We start from the raw sequence: 1134 nt of genomic DNA, 5'->3' as shown, positions 1-1134 counted from the left end.
AAAAAAATGTGGAATTTTTGGAAATTGGAAATATTTCATTTGAAAGCCTGAGGAAATTAGGTCGAGTAAATAAAGATTGAATATGCGTTGGGCGAGGATAAGTTTTTAAAGAGGCGTGCGAGAAAAATGTATTCGGCGGCGCGGTAGAGTGGCGCGGCGGGCGTAAATAATAGGGCATCAGGCACAGATACTTTATGGGATCAGTTGGAAAAATCCTTTGTATAACTCCAATAACCGTGGAGGATAAATCTGCCGGCGCTGTCGAGAACCGGCGGCGCTATCTCGCGCTATAAATGCTGGCCATGCGTCACCCACCCCCCACGGGGTCGGGAGAAATTCGAGGCACGAGGAGGAGGACAGCCAAACAAAGAATGGAACCAAGAACAGAAAGAGGTGGGTTTCAAAAGGTCGAGACGCTACAGTTAAACATTCGAAATTCTACCAGAAGGATTTTCGACCCTCTATTATAGTTTCTGACGATATTTAATCACTGGTAGCCAGTTCTATTTCGAAATTCAACCGGAAAATGATTTTCCAAATTGAATTTTCCAAATAACAATAAAATTGTAAAACTGGAATTGAAGCAAAAATACTTTCAACTCTAATTAATAGTATATTATCATTGATTATCAAAAACCTAACAATTCCATAAAAGAAAAAATTGGTAGTGATGGGTTTAAGACTGAAACACCCATTCAGCTTTCCTATCTTAGGACACTTATCATGTCTACACTATAAATTCTTGTAAAATTGCATAAAATTCGTAACTGCGCTGCCTCGAATCATCAACAATTGCTAATTGTCAGGTTTAAGAGGAACCCTTTATATCTGTTCCTGGTTAAACTGAACCGGTGCAGCATTTATGTATCGGACAAAAGCGTGTCGGGATTCGTGAACGTTGAGATAAGTACTCACCTTGGGTTTCCTCGAAGAGCGGCGTAGTGGAGCGCGTTGAAGCCATTGTTGTTCGTCAGGGTGATGTCTGCCGCGTGGTCCAACAACAGAGCCAGGATGTCGTCCCTCTTCTTCGAGATCGCATCGTGAAGGGGCGTGTCACCTTCCGAGTCCTGAGGACCAACAACAATTCCCTTTACTCAGCATCGTCCAATTCTCATTAAATCTTACAATTAAAGT

General features: G+C 42.1%; 1 protein-coding gene across 1 annotated transcript in view; it reads right to left on the bottom strand.

The window, feature by feature from the left end:
• Positions 1–915: 915 nt before the first annotated feature.
• mib1 (E3 ubiquitin-protein ligase mind bomb 1) overlaps positions 916–1134 on the bottom strand; it is a gene marked incomplete at its 3' end in the record, with an annotated part of 16088 nt that continues 15869 nt past the window's right edge. Inside the window, exon 6 of the mRNA XM_018022875.2 lies at positions 916–1067. Within this exon, the coding sequence (XP_017878364.2) occupies positions 916–1067 (152 nt within the window). The remainder of the gene's footprint in view (positions 1068–1134) is intronic.

The sequence above is a fragment of the Ceratina calcarata genome, unplaced genomic scaffold (genome assembly GCF_001652005.2).
Source record: "Ceratina calcarata isolate Rehan_Ccalc_2016 unplaced genomic scaffold, ASM165200v1 scaffold295.2, whole genome shotgun sequence".
NCBI lineage: Eukaryota > Metazoa > Arthropoda > Insecta > Hymenoptera > Apidae > Ceratina > Ceratina calcarata.
The sequence above is the reverse complement of the archived record's forward strand: the minus strand, read 5'-3'. Positions and strand labels throughout refer to the sequence as shown.